Source organism: Bufo gargarizans, chromosome 5, assembly GCF_014858855.1.
Source record: "Bufo gargarizans isolate SCDJY-AF-19 chromosome 5, ASM1485885v1, whole genome shotgun sequence".
Classification (NCBI taxonomy): Eukaryota; Metazoa; Chordata; class Amphibia; order Anura; family Bufonidae; genus Bufo; species Bufo gargarizans.
This window is the reverse complement of record NC_058084.1, coordinates 346,658,776-346,682,045: the sequence shown is the minus strand read 5'-3', so window position 1 is coordinate 346,682,045 and position 23,270 is coordinate 346,658,776. Positions and strand designations below refer to the sequence as shown.

Here is a 23,270-nt window from a genome sequence, read left to right as displayed (position 1 = left end):
GATTTGTTTTTAAAAGGATTGTGCAGACAGTATATATCCTCAGGATAGGTCATCAATATCTGATCCGTGGGGATCTGACACCTGGCACCCCCACCAATCAGCTGTTTGAAGAGGAGGCAGCGCTCCATGGGAGGCAGGAAATTCAGGTCTGGTCTACAGCTAAACAGCAAGGCCTTGAATTCTGCTGCTTGTTTCATTTCTTGTCGGCAGAGTATGTCATGTATTTTTACATCTTATCAGCCAGATATAAATTATTTGCGTCTTGGACATCGATAAAGAGCGGCATAAAGTGGTTTCTTCTCTGCTAACCGTTTTACATTTATATTACAGATGAGTAAATCATTTGTAAATGAATCAGCTTAGTTTCACAAAAATTAGTCCACCAAACAAATACGAAGTTTTGATGATTTGTTTTGACGAATTGCGCAAAAACAGGGCCAGCGCCATTTTTTCTTTGAAGGTTGGCAGGAAAAACAAGTGGGAGGAAGAAGATGAAGGATCACATGACACTGGGAGGAAGTGGGGGGTGGCTTGCCCTATTGACTCAGAGGCTGACACAGCCTGATCAGCCAAACGGGAGCAGTGAGCAGGCAGGTTCTACTGCTAAGAAGGAAGAAAATCCATGCTGTTCCCAGCTAGACTTGTGAAATGATGCCTTGACAAAAAACAATTGCAGACATAAGCCAGTTGCTAGAGCTGTTATAGGGGACAGAGAATTGAGGATATAACTGGGTAGATTTTAGGGTTTTATCAGGGAAAGCTTAGTCCCGAGAGTGAGTGAGGGACTGGTCACTATCTCACTTGTTTTATACAGCTTGATAGGAAAGTTCTGCATTACAGAATCCTGCAAAAAAAAAACAAACATATTTTCCTGTATTGACAACCCGCCAGCTTATTTTTTTCTTTGTAAAACAGTTTTTACAGTTCAAAGACTTATTGACAGCACCCCAATAGCATACATTCTGCTACAAACAATGAGGTATTGTCCCCTTTTTCTTTGTAAAAAAAAAAAAAAAAATGTTTCTATTTACCGTTTAGAACTGGGCATATCAGTGCATTACCTGTGTTATTAAACGCAATCTATTACTGCAAGATAACAGTTCAATATTATAGCAAAAGCAATACTGCAATAACGCCATTATTTTACCCGTGTTATGGAATGGAATGCTTTGCATATTACTGCAAGATAACGTTTAGTGTTACATCAAACACATTTCGCCATAAAAACTGCAATATTACCTAAATTTTCAATACCTGTGTGCAATGTGTTAGTAGAAGGGGAGGGACATTTAACTGTGCATCTATCTATAAATTACAGAAAAAAAGAGTTGCCTTTTTTTAGTACTGTTTAATAATCTGTGTACCAAACCCGTGACTTTTCATTTATAGGCCTCATAATAAAATGGTAAACGGAAGAGTGTAAAACGATAGACCCCTGCCTCAGTATCCGAGAGTCAGAATGTGAGTAGTAGCACAAACAGCAGTAGCAGCACCAGCCATCTGGCCAGCAGTAGTAATAGGCCAAAGTTCAGTGCCTCAGTGCCTCGTTATAACTGAGGACAAAGAGGATGAGATGGTGCACTGGATCGCTCACTCCTATCAGTGACAACAGGGTGATGTGGATGCCACCTATAGGAGTTTAACATTGTGCCTTTAAAGGGAGTCTGTCATCACATTTACCCCTTTTTAACAGTTCCCATAGCGCTGCAGCCGCAACACAGATGATTAAAACGGTACCTTTATATGCTTTTGTGGACATGTAAAACTGCCAAAAACGAACTTTGATGCATATGTAAATGAGGGCTCGCAAGTGCCCAGGGCGGCGTCCACCGCGTTGGTGCCCAGGCATCTCTGCCTCTTCGGCTCTTATCCCCTGCCCAGCCTCTTCCTCTCTCCGCCCATCTGTTTTCTCTCCCTCTCAGCGAGATCCCGCGCCTATGCGATGACTTCCTTGGCCGCGGCATGCGCACTGCGATGCCCATTGCTGGCACGGCATCGCAGTAGATTATGCGCATGCCCCGACCAAGGAAGTCAGCGCGTAGGAGCGGGATCTCGCGGAGGGGGAGAGAAAACAGATGGGCGGACAGAGGAAGAGGCTGGGCGGGGATAAGAGCCGAAGAGGCAGAGCTGCCTGGGCACCAACGCGGTGGACGCCGCCCTGGGCACTTGCGAGCCCTCATTTACATATGCATCAAAGTTTGTTTTTGGCAGTTTTACAAGTCCACAAAAGCATATAAAGGTACCGTTTTAATCATCTGTGTTGCGGCTACAGCGCTATGGGAAATGTTAAAAAGGGGTAAATGTGCTGACAGACTCCCTTTAAGCCAGGGGTCACAAGGATACGCAAGAGAGTCTTCCTGTTAATGGCTTATATGAGAAGCATCAGCAATTAGACTGCCATGATGAGGAGGTTTAGGTGGAGGTGGGGGACCCCATACATAACAGCTGTGTTATTGATGCTAGTGGTGGCATTTGTAGCCACTGTGGTGGCAGTAGGGGCAGTGGTAATGACATTGGCACTTGGGGCAAATACAGAACAGGGGATTGAGAAAGATGCCAAGGAGCCCATAATGACATATCGCAGTTTAAAAGTGGTGGGGAAGGGTGAGGACTGTGATGATGATTGTGTGTTGGACAGGACCTGGGAGTCGAATCAAGGTGCTAAGGAGAAAGGTGGTGGCCAGGGCGGGAATGAAGAGTGGGGCAACATACGTCAAAAACCGCCAAAAGAACTGGCAGGGCCAGATCTGATTCTATTGTGGTCAGCTTGGGAACTCAAAGTGTGGTAAAGCTTAGCTACTGCTAGGTCTGTATGGCATTTTTTCTCCACAAGGCCAGCACACAAAACCACAGCTGTGTGCAAGATCTGCAAGATTAAAATAGGCAGTGGCATTCCAACACAAACTTTTCGTCTGCTACTGGGCAAAAACCATTTAACAAAATTTCAAAAAGTCTTGTTTTTCAGTTTAAAAGTCTTACTTGAGCAAGGCCCAGTACTGTTAAAAGTGCAAGATGGGAATGTAAGAAATGCGATTTCAATCACATTCGGCAGCCAAGTTGTTCATATGCTGTAAGCATGTTGTCTACTAATTCAGCAGAGTTTGCAGCTCGTCTGTTTCCAAGGAAGTTCTGCACTACTAGCACAAATGCATCCCAAGCTGCAAGACGCACTCGCTTTGTCAGATTCTTGCGCTGATCATAAGTAGTGTATTTGCCACATATGTAGCAGAAATTGTCTGAATCATTAACACATTTGCGTTTATCCATCTTAAAGGGAGTCTGTCACCACATTTGAGCATATTAGACTGATCAAATAGCGTTATATGTGCCACCGAGAACTCAAAAACTGTACCTTTGTTGTATCTAATGGAGTTTTCTTTCAGCCAAAAATGAACTTTTAAGATTCTGTAAATGCGCCCTCTCAAGTGCCCAGGGTGGCGTCTCAATCGTCCGAGTCCCAGGCAGCACCTCCTCAATGGCTCATAACCCCGCCCTCCGTGTGCCTCTGCCCGCCCGTTTACTCTCCTCCTCTCTCCTTTTCCATTGGGCCCGCTACGAATTTGACTGCGCAGCCGCAGTGGAAAAGGAGAGGAGGAGAGTAAACGGGCGGGCAGAGGCACACGGAGGGCGGTGTTATGAGCCGTTGAGGAGGTGCTGCCTGGGGCTCGGACGATTGAGACGCCGCCCTGGGCACTTGAGAGGGCGCATTTACAGAATCTTAAAAGTTCATTTTTGGCTGAAAGAAAACTCCATTAGATACAACAAAGGTACCGTTTTTAAGTTCTCGGTGGCACATATAACGTTATTTGATCAGTCTAATATGCTCAAATGTGGTGACAGACTCCCTTTAAGTTTCTAAACTGATAGCACTATAACAGATCACTTTATCAAAATCTGTCCAGCTTGCCTTATATACTTACTGCTGATATCAGCCTGAGTGCGTCCAGACAGGTATGGACATGTCCATTGGAATATCTCCAATATAATGCATTAATATTATAACTGAATAGGTTTGCATGTATAACTTAACGCTTTAAGGACCTCCGCCGTACATGTACGGCGGAAGTCTGGTCCCCAAACATGGCGCCTGCTCACACATGCAGCAGGCGCCATAGCCACCAGGTTTTTGCTATTTTAAATAGCAGAGACCCGCAGCACATGTATGTGATCAGCCATAAGGTTTATTGCATACATTTTCCCTTTCAGATGCCGTGGTCAAATGTGACCATGACATCTGCGCAGTTCGGAAGCGGAAGTCATGCACTTCCGATCGAGTAACAGCGTTCCCTGGCTGAGATCGGGGAACATGTTACATTAATCTAATAGGCTGAAGCTTTAAGCAGGCTTCGGTGCCTATTAGATGAATATACTAATACAAATCACTAGGTGGCAGCATTATATTAGTATAGTGCAAATGAAGTGTTCAATGGTGTCTATATATATCAATGAACACAATTCGGCAGTCTAATGATTGCCAGTTATTGTCATCAAAAAAGTTAAAAAAAAGGTTTAAAAAAAGTTTTTGCAAATAGAAAAAAAAAGTTCTAATCATCCCCCTTTCCTCAAAATCAAAATAAATAAACATCATGGGCATCGCCGGGTGCGAAAATTACCATACTTTTAAAATATAACATTATTAATGACATATGGCAAATGGAATAACGAAAAAAAAAAAAAAAAAAAGCCAATTTGCCATTTTTTGCAACTTCAACTACCCAATAATTTTTTTTATAAAAAGTCGCACACACTTTATCACTGAAAATAACAGATCATCCCGCAAAAAATGAGCCCTCACACAGCCCCGTACACATAACTACAAAAAAGTAAGGGTACTTTCACACTAGTGTTTTTCTTTACCAGCAAAAGGGCTCAATTCCGGAAAATAACTGATCAGGTATATCCCCATGCATTCTGAATGGAGAGTAATCCGTTCAAGATGCATCAGGATGTCTTCAGTTCAGTCATTTTGACTGATCAGGCAAAAGATAAAACCGCAGCATGCTACGGTTTTATCTCCGGCGAAAAAAAATGGAAGACTTGCCTGAATTTTTTTCCATAGGAATGTATTAGTGCCAGATCCGGCATTCAAAATACAGGAATGCTGGATTCGTCCTTCCGGTCTGCGCATGTGCAGACCGAAAAAAAGGTGAAAAAAATAAATGCTGGATCCGTTTTGCCGGATGACACCGGAAAGACGGATCCGGCATTTCAATGCATTTTTCTGACTGATCAGGCATTTTTAAGACTGATCAGGATCCTGATCAGTCTTACAAATGCCATCAGTTGGCATACGTTTTGCCGGATCTGACGGAACTGCTTGCCAGATCACTCTGCCGCAAGTGTGAAAGTAGCCTTATAGGGGTATAAATATGGTTATAAAAAATTGTTTTTTTTCCTCAAAGGTTTTAATATTTTTTTGTTAAGTATTAAAATGCAAGAAAAATTATAGAAGTGTGGTATCGTTGTAAACATACTTACCTGGAGAATGAAGATAACAGGTCAATTTTACAGCATAGTGTACAGTGTAAAAAATAAAAACCTTTATCAGAATTGCGTTTTTTCCCAATTCTATTCCATTTGGATATTTTTCCCGCTTCCTACTACATAGTATGGTGCCATTAGAAAGTACAACTTTTCCCTGCAAAAAGTAAGCCCTCATAAGGCTATGTGAATGGAAAAATAAAAAAGTTAGGACTATGGGAAGGTGGGGAGTGAATTTTTTTTTTAAATACCAGGGTCCTTAAGGGGTTAAAATTTAGATGTGTCAGGCAAGTTCATATTTGGAATCGGCGGCGCACTCCTTTTAGTATAAATCACATGTTTTTCTATTAGTAGCAAAATCATTGTTGCGCGGTGTAATGGAATGTGTGGCCATGAGAAAACTATTCACAACCAGCTTATGTGCATGCTGAATTCCCACCTGACCAATTTGCTGGCAATGCAATTGCTGCCGTACCACTTAGTTGTGGTAAGTGTGGCACAGTTCCGCACCTTCCCCTGATTTTAATTCTTCTCTAAGTCCTCATGCACATGACCGTGGTGTGTTTTGCAGTCCGCAAATTGCGGATCCACAAAACATGGATGGCGTCTGTGTGCGTTCCTCAATTTGCAGAACGTCACGGACAGCCATTGATATAACTGCCTATTCTTGTCTGCAAAACGGGGCCACGTAACGGAGCAACGGATGCGGAGAGCACACAGAGTGCTGTCCACATCTTATGCGGCCCCATTGAAGTGAATGGGTCCACACCCGAGCCGCAAAAACTGCGGCTTGGATGCGGACCAGAACAACGGTCGTGTGCATGAGGCCTAAAAATGTAGTCATTCTCTATGCCATTGTTTTCAAAAATGTAATTCTTCTGTATGTTATCAGCTTCAGTTTTCCCATATCGTATCAGTCAGACTTTTGGCTAGATGTCCGTGTTGTCGTTCCGCACCTTCACCAAAATGTAATTCTTTTCAAAAACTGAAATCTTCTGTCCACCATCATTTGGTCTTTTTCACAGGGCAGACATTCGTAAAAATGATCACGACATTATGGAAATGTAGCGCAGTACCTTCACCAAAATATAATTGTTTTCTAAATGACTGTGGCCTTTCCCCAACACACACCTTGTTTCCTGACCCTAGGGACTTCTGGCCAGCCAGGCTGGAACAATGGCTGGAACTGGACCAGTTTGCTCTCGCTGTGCTGTCTTGTCCAGCCTCCAGTTTCATCTCAGTCAGAGTATTCGTCAAACCCAAACGAACAAAGTTGTCCTGCGCCAGTGTACAAAACATCACTCTTAGGGCTCATTAACATGTGTGGCCCATGCCCGTATTGCGGCTCACAAACTGCGGGTCCGCAATATGAGAGCACCCAGCACGTGCACTCGGTATCACGGATGTCGACACATTCACTTGAATGGGTCTGCAATCCGCAAGATACGGAGCGGTGAGTGGTCCGTGGGATTTCGGTCCATGCCGCTGCACTGCAACAAAATAAAACTTCTATTTTTTTGTGGTGCGGACTGAATCTTGCGGATCGCGAGACCCATTGAGTGCACGGGTCAACATCTGAAAACAGTGGGCACACGCGTTCATGTGCATGAGCCCCTATCAAAAGGAATTAGGCATACATCTATAAGGATTTTAACACCCCTCCCTACCCCACTGAGACAGATGAATATATCTGTCATTGCTCATGGTGCCCCATCATGCCACTGCCGCTGTCTGCCTACCTACTATGTTCTGTACAGTTCGGCTGCTGCTGCCACCACCACCGCAGCTGCTGCTCCCTGTTGCTAATCCTCCTACCCCCCTACTGCAACTACCAATACCGATTCAAAGCCGCTACTACTACTACCCCAACACAGCTGAACACACATCTAGTTACTGCGTTGTCTGTCCACACTATGCTGTAACCGCTGGCGCTATCATTGATGCCACTATTGCTACTACGCACCTTACCCTTTCCACATACACACTGTACTGCTACTACACCCAAGCTTGTTCAACTTCAGAACAAGACACTTTTTCTTCTGACAATTATGTTTTTAAACAAGTTTTTTAATACCGTCAACCATGTGTTTACCCATAGCTATATATGTCAGTGTCACTCTGACACTCACATTATTTACTATGGCTGTCACTGCGCTAAAGAGCTTAAAGGGGTTTTCCGAGACTTTAATAGTGATTAGTGTTGATCGAACTTGTGTTTTCAGTTCGGCGTCTAAAGTTCGGGTTTGGGCTATCGAAGAATCGCGTTATGGATTCCGCTACCACGGACCATAACGTAATTTAGAATCCATAACGGGATTCTTCGATAACCCGAACTTTAGACGCCGAACTTAAAACACAAGTTCGCTCAACACTAATAGTGATGACTTATCCTCTGGATCGGTCATCAGTATCTGATCAGTCGGCTAAAGTGAATGGGGCTGAGCTGTGGTACCAGGCACAGCCGCTATGTACCGAACTGTGCGTGGTGAGCATGGAGAAGGCGGCGGCGCTGGCAGGAGCGCAGTATCTTCTCAAAACTGCTGATTGGCGGGGCCCGCGGGTGTCGAACCCCCACCGATCAAATACTGATGACATCAATATTAAAGTCTCTAAAAACCCTTTAAATGAGGGGGGGAGCAAAAATTCAAAAAAATAGATAAGAAAAAGGAGACGTTGGAATGTGTCATACACCAATTTTCAGGCCAATTGGAGCATATTTGTCTCGTGTTGAATCGATTCGTACACAAATCGAATTTTTCAAAAAATTCAAAGAATCAAACCGAAAACCAATTTCAAGAAGTTAGCTCGTCTCTAGCTCATATGCATTCCTCAACTGAGTGGGCATATTATTAAAATAATGCCAAACACAGTCCCTTCCTGGCTTCCTGCCATCTCATGTCCTGGACGCCCAATGAGAATATATACCACAGGAATAAACTCTTCAAAAGCCAAACTTTATGCTTAAGGGAAGATGAAACATAAACTACCATACAACTAATAATGTAAAAAAAAAATCTCCCCATACCCTGCAACACCCCCCGAAATGAACAGAACAGCAACGTTAATTAAGCAATTGCAGACTGCCACTACCAGACACAGTAGTGTGCAATTTCAAATTACCCAGAATACACATTAAAGACCTTGCTGATGGGACATAAATCTGACACATTGCCGTTTCTGGTGGCTGTTCCTGCTCTACCTTTATATTCTCTCAGTGTTAGGCTACTTTCACACTAGCATTTTTCTTTTCCGGTATTGAGTTCCGTCACAGGGGCTCAATACCGGAAAAAAACTGATGTTTTTATCCTAATACATTCTGAATGGAGAGTATTCCGTTCAGGATGCATCAGTTCAGTCCCTCTTACGTTTTTTGGCCGGAGAAAATACCGCAGCATGCTGCAGTTTTCTCTCCGGCCAAAAATCCTGAACACTTGCCGGAATGCAGGATCGGGCATTCATTTCCATTGAAATGTATTAGTGCCGGATTTGTTCTTCCGGTCCGCGCATGCGCAGACCATTAAATCTGTGAAAAAAATAAATACCGGATCCGTTTTTCTGGATGACACCGGAGAGATGGATCCGGTATTTCAATGCATTTGTCAGACGGATCCACATCCAGATCCGTGTGACAAATGCCGTCCATATTGGCGGCGACAGAACTGAATGCCGGAATCCTCTGCCGCAAGTGTGAAAGTACCCTTAAAGACAGCAGCAGGGAGGGGGGGGGGGGGGGGAGTTGTACAAGGCATCCAATGAGGGAATGTACCACTGGCTAATAGGGAGGAAAGCACACATACGAGGCAGATTGTAAGAGAGTTGAGAGAGGGCAGAGCACCCACAGCAGCAGGGGCGTCGCTAGGTTAAAACATTCGGGGCATGGGCCCCGGATGTTTTGTCCCATGCCCCGAATGTCCTGCCTGCCTGCTAGATACAACTGTATTGCCGTACACAGAACGGCAATACAATTGAATCTTACACTGGGAAGAGGTGAAGGACCTTTGGTGACATCACAGGTCATGTGATCAGCAAAACAGGCTGTGATAGGATGACCATCATGTGACCAGTGCAGGATTGGACCGGAGTGAAGAGGAGAAGGAGCCTAATGCTGATGTCTGTACAGGAGAGGTAAGTGAAGGGAGAGGCAGAGCAATGCTGGGAGTTGTAGTTATTTAACTGGGATGTATGTTAGGGCTGAAGGGAGGGATGTTATTGACATGGAACTGTGTGCTTGAGGTGGTGTCACGGCTGTAAATGAGCAACAAGAGCCTACACAGTGAATAGCAACTGACCGGACCCAAACTAGGGAGGATAAAGGGTGACCCCTGTCAGACCCTAAAAGCTCTCCCTAAGCTGCTAAGCACATGTCCGGATCTGAATGGTGGATCGAGACATGCCCGCGTACCTAAGGCTGATGACCACTGAAACCCCTACAATAGTGGAAAGGGCACGGCCACCGGTGCCCTGCTCAGTATATGGACGGAACCGGGGTCACCTCGGATCCAGTCAGCAAAGAAACAGAAACACACAATGTCTGAACACTTAACTGAAGGAGCAGCAGCTGCAGTGAAAACAGATCCAAAGTCAGCAGACAATATCCGAGGTACTTGCTTCAGCAGAACACAGATCCAGTGAAACGATATCACACGGGTGAAGATACTCAAGCGAGAGATACAGCTCAAATGAAAAGTATAATCCGCACCTCTACAAAGGAGGAGGGGTGATTTAAAGGCAGCGGAATCAAACACAAGAGGGACAGCTGGGAGGAAGGAAACAGAAAGTAAAGACCTCATCACAGGGGCAGAGAAACAGGGCAGAGGGAACTCCTCCAAGCTCTAGTAGTGACATCATCACAGGGGTGGAGAAACAGAGCTGTGAGAACGTCTCAAAGCTCTGGTAGTGACAGGTGGCTGGGGGAGGGAGTGATGTTATTTACATGGGACTGTATGTGGAAAGTGGATGGTGGGGGGGAATGATGTTTATGTACATGGGACTTAATGTTTAGGCCCGTGTTTCCCAACCAGTGTGCCCCCAGCTGTTGCAAAACTACAACTCCCAGCATGCCTGGACAGCCTTTGGCTGGAGGCACACTGGTTGGGAAACACTGGTTTAGGCTACGTTCACACTTGCGTTTGGTGATCTGCTTGTGAGATCCGTTTCAGGTCTCTCACAAGCAGCCCCAAATGCATCAGTTTAACCCCAATGCATTCTGAATGGATGCAAATGCATTCGTTCGGCTCCGTACGGCCCCCCGTTCCATTTTGGAGGCGGACCCCAAAATGCTGCAAGCAGTGTTTTTGTGTCCGCATGGCCTTGCGGAGCTAAACGGATCCGTCCTGACTTACAATGTAAGTCAATAGGGACGGATCCCTTTGTATTGACACAAAATGGTGCAATTGTAAACGGATCCGTCCCCCATTGACTTTTAATGTAAGTCAGGACGGATCCGTATTGGGACTTAGAAATTCAAATCTAATACAAACAGATCGGTCCTGAGCGGATGCATTCATTTGTATTATATCGGTGCAGATCCGTCCTGTACAAGTACAGGACAGATCTGCACGAACGCAAGTGTGAAAGTAGCCTTAGGAGGTGATGTTTACATGGGATTGTGCGTTGGAGGCAGCTGGGGAGGAGGTGATGTTATTTACATGGGACTGTATGGTGGAGGGAGGATTATAACTGCAGGGGGCACTGCAGATCCAGGGCACATTATAGGCGGTCTTATTACTACTGGGGGCTCTATAGGAGGGTCTTATAGATCCGCCTTATTTCTACTAAGCGCACTATGGGGGTCTTATTACTACTGAGGGGTCTGTAAGGAGCTTTATCACCACTGGGGGAACAATAGGGGGCCTTATTTCTACTGGGGACTCTGTGAGGGTATTATTAATATGGGAGGGCTCTTCTAATAATGGGGGCATTGTTGAGGAGCATTATCATGGTTGGGGCAGTGTTACTAACGAGGGCATTCTAGAAGGGAATTACTATTGGTGGGACTATGAGGAGCACTATTACTATGGGGGGCAGTAATGTTTCTTTAAGATAGTATTTGGGGGTATGGTGGGGGGGGGGGGGGTTGAGGTTTTGGCACAGCAAACAGCAGGATAACACTGTGGGAACTCCAGTTGGGGGATAATGATAGAATGTGAGGAAGCTAAGATGTCTGTGTGTCACACTCTGCAGAGACGAGGCGGCTGAGAGAAGTTGTCCAGACCAAGTGGAGAAGATGATGACAGAGAGGAGACGTCACCTGGAGGCCCTGGATGTGACAGGCAAGTGCCGCTGTATAGCAAGTACAGCATAGTGCGGGGGGACATATTTATTGGGGCTTCTGCCCCGGATCTTTTGAGACCCTAGCAACGCCCCTGCACAGCAGTCTCTGCAGGGGCAAAGAAATCATACATTTCTCAGTATAGGGCCTCAAGCACACAACCGTTGTGTGTGCTTTGCGGTCCGCAAACCGCGGATCTGCAAAACATGGATGGCGTCCGTGTGCATTCCGCAATTTGCGGAACGGCACGGACAGCCATTAATATAACTGCCTATTCTTGTCCGCAAAACGCAGACAAGAATAGGACAGGTTATATTTGTTTTGCGGACCATGGAACGGAGCAACGGATGTGGACAGCACACGGAGTGCTGTCAGCATCTTTTGGGGCCCAATTGAAGTGAAAGGGTCCGCACCCGAGCCGCAAAAACTGCGGCTCGGATGCGGACCAAAACAACAGCCGTGTGCATAAGGCCTAAGGCCTCATGCACACTGCCGTTGCCATTTTTGCGGTCCGCAAATTGTGGATCCGCAAAACACGGATACCGCAAGTTCCTACCATATTCTAAAATGAACAAGGATAGGACATGTTCTATTTTTTGGGACATACGGATGCGGAAAACAGACAGTGTGCTGTTCGCATCTTTTGCAGCCCCATTGAAGTGAATGGGTCCACATTCGATCCACAAAAAATGCGGGTCAGATGCAGACAAAACCCACATTTGTGCATGAGTGCCAAGAGAGGGGAGATTCCTCATAACATGTAGAAGGAGAGATGTTTAACTCTTTTAAGACCAAGCCAATTCTAGCGCTAATGTTTCGGGTTTTTCCTCCCCGCCATCCAACAGCCACAACTTTTTTATGTTTCAATTGACATAGCAGTATGAGGTGTTTTTTTTTAAGTTTTTGTGGAATGTATTTTTTTACAACACCATTTAATGTTCCATATAATGTATTGCAAAACTGTAAACAAACATTTTTTTTGAAGAAAAACGCAATTCCATAACTGGTTTTTGGGTTTCATTTTTACGGCCTTCATTAAGCAGTAAAAATGACATGATGTCTTTACTCTGCAGATCAGTACGATTACTGTGATACCAAAATTTTAATAATTTTTGTTATGGTTCCCTACGTATAACTACTTCCAGACCCCCGCCATACATGATGAGACTCCCACAGGCTGCAATGGTAATTCATTGCAGTCTATGGGAGCAGCAATCAGACCATCAAATGTTCTAGTCCCCAACAGCGACTCAAAAAAAAAAGTGTAAAAAAAAAAAGTTTTTAAAAATATAAATAAACAAAAATATATAAAAGTTCAAATCACCTCCCCTTTACCCATATTAACAACAATAATAGATTAACAAAAAAATTAAAAATAACTATAAACATATAAACACCGTAATGGAAAAAAATATAAATGGCTGATTCAGCATTTTTTTATGGTTAGGTTTCCCCAGATATAACAGATGACTGCTGGGAGTCCCAACAGAGACATAATCCTGAAAAGTGGTGCTAAAAAGTTTCAGGTGCAAGTGGAGAACTCCAACTTTAAAGGGGTTGTCTGATACTTTTATTATACTGATGGTCTATCCTCAGGATAGGTCATCAATATCAGATCAGTGGCTTCCTAAACCCCCTACCCAATTAGGTGTTCCTGGAAGTGGTCACCGGCACCACACAGCTCCATTTACTGTGTAGTGGACGGAGCCGGTTATTACAAAGCTGCTCCCATTCACTTCTCCTTCCACTGTATAGTTGGTAGTGGACTCCTGAGCTGCTGCTATTTATTATCAGCATGGAGAAGTAATACTAGCAGTACTACATCTGACCTCTAGGGGGAGGAAGCAGGAACTGACTGTAAATGCTGAGAGGCAGAGTCATGTGGTGTGGCGCTGCCTACAATCCAGACGGGGAGCCTACCTAATAAAAGTAGGAAAAAATAATAATAATGAGATTTAAAGGGGTTGTCCGGGTTCAGCTCTGAACTTGGACATACCCATATTTTCACCCAGGCAGCCCCCCTGATGTTAGCATCGGAGCAACTCATGCTCCGATGTGCTCAATTGCCCTGTGCGCTCTTTTGTTTACAATAACACACTGCCGGGCGGAGGCTTCCACCCGGCAGTGTGTTCGGTGACGTCACTGGCTCTGATAGGCCGGCTTTAGCGCTGCCCTAGCCATTTTACTGGCTAGGGCAGTGCTAAAGCCCGCCCATCAGTGCTGGTGATGTCACCGGGCTCACTGCTGGGCAGAAGCCTCTGCCTGGCAGCCCCATGGAGAGCCCGGTTCATCACCGGAACTCCTGAAAATGCCTTTGCCCTGCGCAATTTAGCGCAGGGCAAAGGAGAGCATCATAGCATGAACTGCTCTGATGCTCAAGTCAGGGCGGCTGCCGGGGTGAAAATGGGGATATGTCCGGGTTTAGCTCTGAACCCGGACAACCTCTTTAAAGCCATTTTTTACTGCTCACTGACGCTCAAATGACTTAATATGTGTTCGTGGGATCACCCATTTTGCATTGGAAATGACACTGATGACACCGGATGTGACGTTCTCCACGAGTGGCATAAATAATAGTTTCAAGCATCTCTTGAAAATTTCTCATAAGTATGTGCCCTCAGGACCACCAGTCTGATTAGATGACCCTTCCTACCACTTGTATGGTACATGACGGACTGGTGGTCCATGTAGTAACACACGACTGACAGCTAATCTGATAGCTTGCGGCAGATTATAACTAAAAAGAGATTGTCTCATAAATATTCTACAGTTTTGAAACCAGCACCTGGGTCTGAATATTTTTAGAATTACATGTAATAAAAAAATTAGTATAGCCACTGGGTTATTCAATGAAAGCTATTTGGATGGCACCACCTGCTGTTTGTTCATTTTATCGGAACGGATGCGTTTTATCCATGACGGATGCGCACCAAACGCGAGTGTGAAAGTAGCCTAATTCTCTGTCCGCCGCATTTGCTCAGTTCTATCCTTCAAATGCGACAAGCTGCAGCAGACAGGACACGCCCCCGAGAAAGCAATATTAATCTAGCAAGCAAATGGAGCAATGAATGGAGAGCTCTGGATCCATGTGAGGTACAGGGCTGGTCCTAGCTTTATAGAGATTGTCATGTTCTATGTGATTTCAATTTTTAACATTAATCATGGAATAACCCCTTTAAATGTGTAATCCAGGGTGTTAATATTGATGGCCTATCCTCAGGATTGGTCATCTATATCAGACTGATGGGGGCCGACACCCCACCAATCAGCTGTTTCAGGGTAGTCAGCACCTGCACTACACAGCTACATCCACCGCTGCCGCAGGTGCTCCAAAAGAGCTGATCGCTGGGGCCGGGGTGCTGGGCCCCTGGCAATATGATATTGATGACAGGACATCAATATTAGAAATGGAATACCCTTTAAAAGGGCTTTTCTTATAACTTAGGCAACTGTCTCCTATACTGGCCTATTAATTCCTCACAAGATGTCTGCTTGCTGTCAGTGAATACACTGTAGTGATCTGTCCACCTGGAAGTCAGAATTTGTTTCTGAATGCATCCATTCACTGACTGCAAGCAGATATCTTGGTGTATTAGAAAGTTGCATAACATTTCATTAATGAATACATCCTCTTTTTTTTTAATAAATTAAAAATTTTTTTTAAAGGGAACCTGTCACCATGAACTGCAGTGCAATCTACAGACAGCCTGTTATAGATCAGGAGGAGCTGAGCAGATTTATATACAGGTTTATGGGAAAAGGTTCAGTAAAACTTGTCATTTATTTATTTAAACCTCTGCTCTTTATATGCATCGGAGCCATGCGGGTGGTGTCACTCAGCGACTGACAGCTCTCCCTGATTGACATAGGCCTGGTGCACACTGCCGAGTAGCGGCAGGATCTCTGCCGGACCCTGTTAGAGTCAAGGGGCCAGCAGGCATTCGGTAACATCTGGCAATGCCGAATCCAGAGAGCTCGGATAGGGTGTTCTCTGCTGGATCTCAGGACAGCAGTGTGCAAACAGGCCTGTGCCATGCATCTGCTCAGCTCCTCCTGCTCTATAACAGGCTGCCTGCAGACTGTCCTGCATTTCGTGGTGACAGGTTAGGACCACCATCAAGACTGTATAGGTGGTACTGCTATCAAGACAAATAAGGGGCCCAAACTCACCTGTAGATTGGCCCCATACATCACTAAAAATGAAAGGACCCTACATAATAGACAGCGATGTCCAGACCTGGTTCCCATCGCCGTGCACTTTATTTCACATTCATCTAGTTTGCTGTAAAGGCCTCAATTGGTTTTCTATTCTGCCGTGCCCATGGCACCACTACATACATAGTATGGTGCATCAGTGGACCACCATGTTTAAGAAGAGACTGATCCGTCATCTGCAGGTGCCCACCAATGTATGAAATAGGGATGCAGGCTAATGGGCACCATGCAGATTACAGGGCCCTGACCATCTGCCACTATGGTGTCCGTATAATGCTGCTGGTGGCCCTATCCAGTGTATATGGCGGTACTCTGCCAGGGCCCAGACGTCTGCCACGGGGAGAAGTAAGGGCAGGGCAGGTTGGATCCTATCACAATCCAGTGTATATGGCGGTACCCTGCCAGGGCCCAGACATCTGCCACAGGGAGAAGTAAGGGCAGGGAGGGATGGATCCTATGACAATCCAGTGTATATGGCAGTACCCTGCCAGTGCCCAGACGTCTGCCACCAGGAGATGTAAGGGCAGGGCAGGTTGGATCCTTTGACAATCCAGTGTATATATATGGCGGTACCCTGCCAGGGCCCAGACGTCTGCCACAGGGACAAGTAAGGGCAGGGCAGGTTGGATCCTATCACAACCCATTGTGTATGGTGGAACCCTGCCAGTGCCCAGACGTCTGCCACCAGGAGAAGTAAGGGCAGGGCAGGTTGGATCCTTTGACTATCCAGTGTATATATATGGCGGTACCCTGCCAGGGCCCAGACGTCTGCCACGGGGAGAAGTAAGGGCAGGGCAGGATTGATCCTATCACAATCCAGTGTATATGGCGGTACCCTGCCAGGGCCCAGACGTCTGCCACAGAGACAAGTAAGGGCAGGGCAGGTTGGATCCTATCACAATCCAGTGTATATGGCGGTGCCCTGCCAGGGCCCAGACGTCTGCCACCAGCAGAAGTAAGGGCAAGACTGGTTGCATCCTACCCAATCCATTGGTCCTCGGGAAGATAAATGGCGCCTGAGCCGCTTATCCTATTTCCCTATTGATATAAACATATATTGAGAGACACAGCGGCCGATCCATGAGCTGACGATGTATGGGCACTTTTAGGGCACACATGCCAAGGACCACACTGTTCACTACTAACTGGTGTGCAACCCATGGAGTGGCCAGTCATATCACACCATGAGGGGTGCACCTGCTTATACCTAGGACTTTGCTGTCCAGCTGCCATGTAGCACTGACCTGGGCACTGTGGGGGCCCTTATGGGCACAGCTCAGTGTAATGTGCAGAAGAAGAGCTCAGCCTGGTGAATGTACCAGCTGCGGCTGCCCCACTGCCTGGTAGCGGGCACTGCGTGGTCCCAGGGGCACGGGCACACACCCCCTGCTACTCCTCCTCCTGCTCAGGCCTAGCCCCAGCACGACACTAGCGGCGCATATCATAATAATCCGGGGGCCGAGCCGCCCCCCGCCCCGGGCACACAGATGTGAGGGGCTGACGTCACTCAGGACTGACAGCAGAGGGGACACCTCGTGCCCCTCCCCGCCATGCCCAGTGTGTGGGGGAGCAGCACAGAGACCACAGGAGGTGACAGCCCTGCGCCCCTCCACACCACACCTAGCAACACAGCTGGCAGGACGCAGGGGAGTCTAATGGCTGCCACCGAGGGCAGGGGGGGCAGCATCAGTGTACCCCCACCCATGGGGCGGACACTGGACCCAAGCAGGGCGCGCGGAGAGCTGCAGGCACCAGGGGGGTGGGTAGGTGGGTGCATGTGATGCATGGCCGAGGCTGGCACTACTAGCTCCAGCATGCACACGCTCCGGGGTGCCCTGCACAGATGTGCCAACCTAACGGGGAGTTGGCTGCAGCCCCGAGACCCTGCACATGGGTCAGGATGCATGCACCAGTGCCCACCCTGCACTGCTCGGTGGGTTACCCAGGAGCACCCCGACCTGGGGGTGCACGGATCAGGGGTACTCACCGATATGGTTGTCCTCGATGTGCTCGATTAGCTCGGCCAAGGTGGTAAAGTGGAGCCCACAGCCTCCGAAGCGGCAGGCATTGGAGAAGAAGGAGGCAGCAGCGATGCCTGTCATCATGGTGTGGTCATTGAGGTCCCGGTAGGACTGTGAGTGGTGAGCCGGACAGAGATGGAGGGAGAGGAGGATGGCAGCCGGTGCTGGAGGAGGGAGGGAGGGATGGAGAGAGAGAGGGGGAGGAGGCAGCACGAGCGTCGGGAGCGGAGGAGGCGGCTGTATGGAGCAGCTGAGAGAGGGAGGAGGGGGCACCGCAGCTGGGACTGGGGGAGGAACCCAGCAACCTCCACAGCTGGACTGACAGGGGGACAGCCTGGTGTGACAGCTCCAGCCCCGCCACCTGACAGCAGCGCGACCTGCTGCCCCGCACTGACAGGGGGAAGGCTCCTGCTTGTCCTGGTGTCGGGAGCGGAGGTGACCACTGGAGACTCCATCATCTCCGGCAGCTGCTGCTCTCAGTCCACTTCAAATGCCGCTGGGCTAGAGGTCCAGTGGTCTGCTGGTTCAGACCTTCCATGGTGTCCAGTGGTATGCTGGTTTAGACCTTCCATGGTGTCCACTGGTGTGCTGGTTCAGACCTTCGATGATGTCCACTAGTGTGTTGGTAAAGACCTTCCATGATGTCCAGTGGTGTGCTGGTTCAGACCATCCATGGTGTCCAGTAGCAGTGGTGTGCTGGTTCTGACCTTCCATGGAGTCCAGTGGTGCTGGTTTAGACCATCCATTATGTCCAGTGGTGTGCTGGTTCAGACAATCCATGGTGTCCAGTGGTGTGCTGGTTTAGACCTTCCATGGTGTCCACTGGTGTGCTGGTTCAGACCTTCGATGATGTCCACTAGTGTGTTGGTAAAGACCTTCCATGATGTCCAGTGGTGTGCTGGTTCTGTCCTTCCGTGTTTCCCAGTGGTTTGTTGGTTTAGACCTTCCATGGTGTCCACTGGTGTGCTGGTTTAGACCTTCCATGATGTCCAGTGGTGTGCTGGTTCAGTCATTCCGTGTTGTCCAGTGGTGTGTTGGTTTAGACCTTCCATGATGTCCAGAAGTGTGCTGGTACTGACCTTCCATGGTGTCCAGTGGTGTGTTGGTTCAGACCTTCCATGGTGTCCAGTGGCATTCTGGTTCACACCATCCATGATGTCCAGTAGTTTACTCAGTCAGACCATGGTGTCCTGTCGTGTGCTAGTTCAGACCATTTATGGTGTCCAGTAATGTCCTGGTTGACACCATCCATCGTGTCCAGTGGTGTGCTGGTTCAGACTATCTATGGTGTCAAGTGATGTCCTTGTTGACACCATCCATGGTGTGCTGGTACAGACCATCCATTGTGTCCAGTGGTGTTCTGGTACAGACCATTTATGGTGTCCAGCGTTGTGCTGGTTCAGACCATCCATGGTGTCCAGTGGTGTGTTATTATAGACCTTCCATGGTGTCCAGTGGTGTGCTGGTTTAGACCTTCCAAAGTGTCCAGTGGTATGTTGGTTCAGACCTTCCATGGTTTCCAGTAGTGTGTTGGTTCAGACTTTCCATGGTGTCCAGTGGTGTGCTGGTTCAGACCTTTCATGGTGTCCAGTTGTGTGCTGGTTCAGACCTTCCAGGATGTTCACTAGTGTGCTGGTACAGACCTTCCATGGTGTCCAGTAGTGTGCTGGTTCAGACTTTCCATGGTGTCCAGTGGTGTGCTGGTTCAGACCTTTCATGGTGTCCAGTTGTGTGCTGGTTCAGACCTTCCAGGATGTCCACTAGTGTGCTTATACAGACCTTCCATGGTGTCCAGTGGTGTGCTGGTTCAGACCTTCCATGGTGTCCTGTAGTGTGCTGGTACAGACCATCCATGGTGTCCACTGGTGTGCTGGTACAGACCATCCATGGTGTCCAGAGGTGTGCTGGTACAGATCTTCCATGGTATCCAGTGGTGTGCTGGTTCAGACCTTCCATGGTGTCCAGTGGTGTTCTGGTTCAGACTTTCCATGGTGTCCAGTGGTTTGCTAGTTCAGAATATCCATGTTGTCCAGTAGTATGCTGGTTCATACCTTCCATGGTGCCCACCAGTGTGCTGGGTCAAACCATCCATGGGAAAGGGGGGACACGATCGAAACCTGTAAATATGTTAAATGTTTACATAAGGTTCAGGAGGGAAGTGTTCTAAATAAGAAGCTAATCACAAGAACAAGGGGACACAATCATAAATTAGCTGGGTGTAAGATCAGGACAAATCTCAGGAAATATTATTTTACTGAAAGAGCCGTTCAGGTTTGGAACAAACTTCCAGCAAATGTGGTTGGAAAATCTACATTCAGTGAATTTAAACATGCCTGGGATAACACATGTCTATCCTAAGATAAAAAAGGAAAACAATATAAGGGCAGACTAGATGGGCCAGGTGGTCTTTTCCTGCCATCAATCTTCTATATTTCTGTGTGTCCAGAGGTGTGCTGGTTCAAACTATCCATGATGTTTAGTGGTGTGCTAGTTCAGACCTTCTATGGTGTCCAGTGGTGTGTTGGTTCAAACTATCCATGGTGTTTAGTGGTGTGCTGGTTTAGTCCATCTATAGTGTCCATTTATGTGTTGGTGAGTACATCCATGGTGACTAGTGGTGTGCTGGTTCACTCCATTCACAGTGTCCAGTTTTTTGGTGGTTCAGTCCATCCATGGAGTGCAGTTGTGTACATGTTCAGTCCACCCATGGTGTAATAAGGTCCGTTCAGTCCCCATAATGTTCATGGAGGTTCTTGTTCAGTCTCTCCATGATTCTCAGTGATATGTTGGTTTGGCATGATATCCATTGGTGTGTTGGTCCAGTCCTTGGTGTCCGGTAATGTGTTGGTCCATTCATGATATCCAGTGGTGTGTTGGTTTAGTTTGTTCATAGTGTCCAGTGGTGTGTTGGTATACAGTTGTCCATCCTTGGTGTCCAGTGATGTGTTGGTTTAGTCCTTGCCTGATATCCAGTGGTGTGTTGTATAGTCCATCCAATGTGTCCAGTGTAGTGTTGATCCAATCAACCTATGGTGTCCAGTGGTATGTTGGTATAGTCAAACCATGATTTCCAGTGGTGTGTAGCATCCATGGTGTCAAGTGGTCTGTTGGTTCAGCCATCCGTGCTATTTAGTGGTGTGTTGGCCCAGTTTTTCTAGTGGTGTGTTCAGTCCATCCAGAGTGCCCTGAGGTGTTGTTTTAGCAGGAATATAGCTATATGGTATGTAAATGATGGCGGCACTCCTGGGCACCAAAGTCTGATGGGGTCAAAAGTCACGCATTTAAGTGTCCAAGTGAAAGTCCTTCATTGTTGGTTTTTGTGCATAATTTCCTCAGTTCCTCATCTATATTGGTTTCAGTCAGGGCCTTGGTTAGTCCAGTCCTAAATGTAGTTTTGTTTCTATTTGGATGTATATTTAGTTTGGATCATTGACAGCTATCATTTCTTTTCACATTGCAGAATGATGAGCAGACATTCTTAATTTTTTAGTTCAGAATTAATGGTTTATTTACTAGTAGCTAAAAAAGTAGCTGAGGCAGCAAAGTATCCTCACATCATAGATGCACCACTGCCATGTTTTTTTGAAGGTATATTTCTCACTGTGTATTTAAAGAGGACCTTTCATCTGGTAAACAATTGTGAAATAATTGTCATGAACTGTACAGCGGCGCCCCGGGATCTCACTGCACTTACTATTATCCCTGGGCGCCGCTCCGTTCTCCCACTATGCCCTCCGGTATGTTCGGTCACTTGGTTATAGTAGGAGGGGCTGCCCTTGTTCTCCGGGGCGTCTTCTTCTCCCAGGCTGTAGCGCTGGCCAATCGCAGCGCAGAGCTCACAGCCTGGGAGAAGAAGACGCCCAGGAGAACAAGGGCAGTCTCCTCCTACTATAACCAAGTCCCCTAAGTCTCCGCCTACTATAACCAGGTGACCGAACATACCGGAGGGCATAGCAGGAGAACGGAGCGGCGCCCACGGATAACAGTAAGTGCAGTGAGATCCCTGGACGCCGCTGTACAGCTCATGACACTTAGTTCACAATTTTTTGCCAGATGAAAGGTCCTCTTTAAAGGGGTTTTCCAGGGGGAAAAATATGTTTAAAAAACTAAAGCAGAAAATAAATATTACGTATCCTGAACTCACTGATCCCCCTGTTGCAGCAACGACATCTTGACAAAGAGTCATGTGACTGCTGCAGACAATCACTGGTTGTAGTGTGTTACCTTAGCGGCCATTGAATAATTGGTGCCTATGCAGGAAGGATAGTGGATCAACAGGTTGTATTTTTTTGTTATTTTCATTTGTTTCCTAAATGCAAAATGAAGCAACTTTCTAAATATAATATAACAAAAACAAAGACAGGTGCACTCTGCGGTCTTACTAAGCCCTCAAAGTGGTGTTAAAATTGAGAGATTAGCCAACATGTCCTACGTGAGGACATGTCTGAGCCCGAGCACCGCGCCAAGGTTTCTCAAGTAGCTCGGGACCTAACGCTAGACCTACCTGGGCCGTATGGGCAATACCAGGAGCCAGTTGGCGAATTACAGGAGCGCAAGGTCCGACTCAAAGCAATCTTCCAGTAACCTCCAGCATGTGACCATGCATACAATGGGAGGAGGCAGAGAGCTCTGAGCCCCACCCAAGACTGGCTGACATAGCCCAGGCCTCACATGTGCACCAGAATGCTGCCTGTGGATGAAACATTTTTTGGGGAGGTGTAGAAACTCCTAGTTTGAATGCGCCTTTATTTCCATCTACAGGCAGCATTCTCGTGCACATGTGAGTCCCGGGCTATATCAGCCAGTCTTGGGTGGGGCTCAGAGCTCTCTGCCTCCTCCCATTGTATGCATGGTCACATGCTGGAGGTTACTGGGAGATTGCTTTGAGTCGGACCTTGCGCTCCTGTAATTTGCCCACTGGCTCCTGGTATTGCCTATACGGCCCAGGTAGGTTTAGCGTTAGGTCCCGAGCTACTTGAGAAACCTTGGCGCGGTGCTCGGGCTCAGACATGTCCTCACGTAGGACATGTTGGCTAATCTCTCAATTTTAACACCACTTTGAGGGCTTAGTAAGACCGCAGAGTGCACCTGTCTTTGTTTTTGTTATATTATATATACTGTTTATCACATCCACACATTTGCTATCCTGGGTAGAATGTCCATTGTGGTACTTGTGGTCCGCTGCAGGCATCCTCCATTGTATGCATTTTTGCTGGGGATTGCCATTAGCAGCGGACCACAAGTGCAGGATCTGCCCCCCCTCCTGTATAGATGCACCACTG

The 23,270-nt window shown here is 47.0% G+C and overlaps 1 protein-coding gene across 1 annotated transcript in view; it reads right to left on the bottom strand.

Moving 5' to 3' along the window:
* Positions 1 to 18,163, bottom strand: part of JAZF1 (JAZF zinc finger 1) — a 301,835-nt gene extending 283,672 nt beyond the window's left edge. Inside the window, exon 1 of the mRNA XM_044294578.1 lies at positions 17,955 to 18,163. Within this exon, the coding sequence (XP_044150513.1) occupies positions 17,955 to 18,072 (118 nt within the window). The 5' untranslated portion in view covers positions 18,073 to 18,163. The remainder of the gene's footprint in view (positions 1 to 17,954) is intronic.
* Between the last annotated feature and the right edge of the window lie 5,107 nt (positions 18,164 to 23,270).